This window comes from Myotis davidii, unplaced genomic scaffold (assembly GCF_000327345.1).
Source record: "Myotis davidii unplaced genomic scaffold, ASM32734v1 scaffold6, whole genome shotgun sequence".
Taxonomy (NCBI): domain Eukaryota; kingdom Metazoa; phylum Chordata; class Mammalia; order Chiroptera; family Vespertilionidae; genus Myotis; species Myotis davidii.
Window position 1 is genome coordinate 18,203,444 of NW_006383011.1, and position 489 is coordinate 18,203,932.

The 489-nt window shown below is 65.6% G+C and overlaps 1 protein-coding gene across 1 annotated transcript in view; it reads left to right on the plus strand.

Moving 5' to 3' along the window:
* The window catches only part of ZFP36L2 (ZFP36 ring finger protein-like 2), a 3,931-nt gene that overhangs the window by 989 nt on the left and 2,453 nt on the right, over positions 1-489 (plus strand). The window contains exon 3 of the mRNA XM_015557864.1: positions 7-484. Within this exon, the coding sequence (XP_015413350.1) occupies positions 7-484 (478 nt within the window). The remainder of the gene's footprint in view (positions 1-6; positions 485-489) is intronic.

Consider the following 489-nt stretch of genomic DNA (forward strand, 5'->3'; position numbering starts at 1 on the left):
CTCAAGGAGCCGTCGGGGGGCGGCGGCACAGCCCTGCTCAACAAGGAGAACAAATTCCGGGACCGCTCGTTCAGCGAGAACGGCGAACGCAGCCAGCACCTTCTGCACCTGCAGCAGCAGCAGAAGGGGGGCGGCGGCTCCCAGATCAATTCTACTCGCTACAAAACTGAGCTGTGCCGGCCCTTCGAGGAGAGTGGCACGTGCAAGTACGGCGAGAAGTGCCAGTTCGCACACGGCTTCCACGAGCTGCGCAGCCTGACCCGCCACCCCAAGTACAAGACGGAGCTGTGCCGCACCTTCCACACCATTGGCTTCTGCCCCTATGGGCCGCGCTGCCATTTCATCCACAACGCGGATGAGCGGAGGCCCGCGCCGTCCGGGGGCACCTCTGGGGACTTGCGCACCTTCAGTGCGCGCGACGCGCTGCACCTGGGCTTCCCTCGGGAGCCGAGGCCCAAGCTGCACCACAGCCTCAGCTTCTCGGGCTTC